The sequence below is a fragment of the Dreissena polymorpha genome, chromosome 3 (genome assembly GCF_020536995.1).
Source record: "Dreissena polymorpha isolate Duluth1 chromosome 3, UMN_Dpol_1.0, whole genome shotgun sequence".
In the NCBI taxonomy this organism is placed as follows: domain Eukaryota; kingdom Metazoa; phylum Mollusca; class Bivalvia; order Myida; family Dreissenidae; genus Dreissena; species Dreissena polymorpha.
This window is the reverse complement of record NC_068357.1, coordinates 92409196-92411150: the sequence shown is the minus strand read 5'-3', so window position 1 is coordinate 92411150 and position 1955 is coordinate 92409196. Positions and strand designations below refer to the sequence as shown.

At 34.0% G+C, this 1955-nt stretch overlaps 1 protein-coding gene across 1 annotated transcript; it reads left to right on the top strand.

Annotated features, from left to right (window-relative positions):
* Positions 1-346: 346 nt before the first annotated feature.
* LOC127872403 (melatonin receptor type 1A-A-like) lies at positions 347-1455 on the top strand. Its single transcript, XM_052415733.1, has one exon. The coding sequence runs from the start codon at positions 347-349 to the stop codon at positions 1364-1366; it is 1020 nt and encodes a 339-aa protein (XP_052271693.1). The 3' UTR covers positions 1367-1455.
* The last annotated feature ends 500 nt before the right edge of the window (positions 1456-1955 follow it).

Here is a 1955-nt window from a genome sequence, read left to right as displayed (position 1 = left end):
GCTCTTTCATCGACGGCTATTCGTGCTAATATTGCAAGATAATTAACTTTACTGATATTCTACCCATTGAATAGGTGGTGTGATTTAGTTGCGTTTTTACAAACTAAACTGTGATTGTTGCGGATGCCAAAATTAGTAAACGACTAACAAAGTAAAAATTTGATTTAATAATCAAATAAATAAACAATAAATAATAATAACAATATTATTTAACTATGTCGATAGGTGCAAAATATAAACTTTACTTGTGTAGAACGGCGTGTAAAACTACAATGAAAATTACTAAAATGGAAAGATTGAGTGTTTTTAAATAATGAATAAAAACATTTTAAACATGTCACTAAATATGTCAAATTCAACATTGGTGACGTCCGCAGGTCCCTCAAGGATCAGCATGTATATTGGAGCGGGTATAATGCTCGTGACTTTAGTTCTAGGCATAGTCGGTAACATACTTATAATGATAGTCATATCTCTGCGGAAAGACCTCACAAATATCATCCACACATTTGTTGTGAGTCTGTGTATAAACGACATCATAAATCTTAGTTTGAACAACACGCTTGTTACTAGTTCTTACATGACGGGAAGGTGGCCAACAGGCATGCTGGGATGCGAAATGTCCACCCATTTTACGGTTCTACTAATGGGATCCTCCTTGTGGCACACGGCGCTCATCGCAATTCATCGCCTCATCGTCGTCGTCTTTAACAACTTTTATAAGAAGATTTCAAAAAAGGGCTACACTATATTCGTACTGGTGTTTTGCCGAGTTGTTCCACTGCTGTTTTTATGCCAGCCGTCGCTTGGGCATATGGCATATTACGAACCAAAACTAATAAGATGTATTGTGAAGAAAAACTATGGACCGTTCACATTACTTGTGAGTATCTTTCTGATGATGATCCCATCCCTTATTTTGATTGTCTGCTATATTGCCATTTTCATTAAGGTTCATCAGTCATCACAGGCATTCCGCGCACATCGACACAAAGAATGGCTTAAACGTGAGATCCAGATTACGAAAATGTTCGGAATCGTATTTCTCCTGATCATGGTTGGATACATACCATACGGCATAGTTCGAGCAATAGATAAGACTCTTTCATACGACTCGGATTTTTATGTATTCATCACCGTATTTTTCGCCGTTGCCAATTGTTTCAACCCTGTCGTGTATGGTGTGATGGACAGACAGATAAGAAGCGCGTGTTTGGAGGTGTTTCGCTGGCGACGCTTGGTAATAGATGACACCCAGGCTTCCCCTGAGTTTCTTAATAAGGAAACGATGACAATCCACACTCGAATGTCGGTTGAAATAGATGATTGTACAGCGAGAAGTAATATGATCCAGTTAGAGTCATAGATAATTTAAATAGTTGCTACAAATGTGGCTGTGTTGTTTCGTATGTGGTCCAATATATATGCTTTAGTTGATTGCTTACAACATAATAAATCCAGCTCTATTAAATATTTTGTTTGTTAAGATTATTAAAACATTATTAACGTTGTTTGACCCATAAGCATATGAATTTTGAGAATGAAATGATGTAAAAAAATCAAATTACTTTTTTAGAATGAACCGTTTGAAAATCCATCTTGCGTCCAGTGCAAATTTAATTTAAATAAACCTTTTTAAAGACATTTCTTATTTCTTTATTTCTTGGTATATGTTTTGCTGAATGAATTCTATTGTAACCTAATTTGTTTTAAGTTTACATAATGTGCAATTGAAGTATCGTTAAATGTTTGAAAAAAATAATTTATAAAAAACAATGAAATTAATAACACTAAAATTAACAATCATATAATTATATTTGCATAAATTATGGTATGATATCTAAGTATTCTCGTTTTTTATTGTTGAATTATGTGTTTCTATAGAGAAATTGTCTAAGCTCACATTGATTATCTACATTTTTACAGATACCCAAAAACGAAGAACAATTCGATGT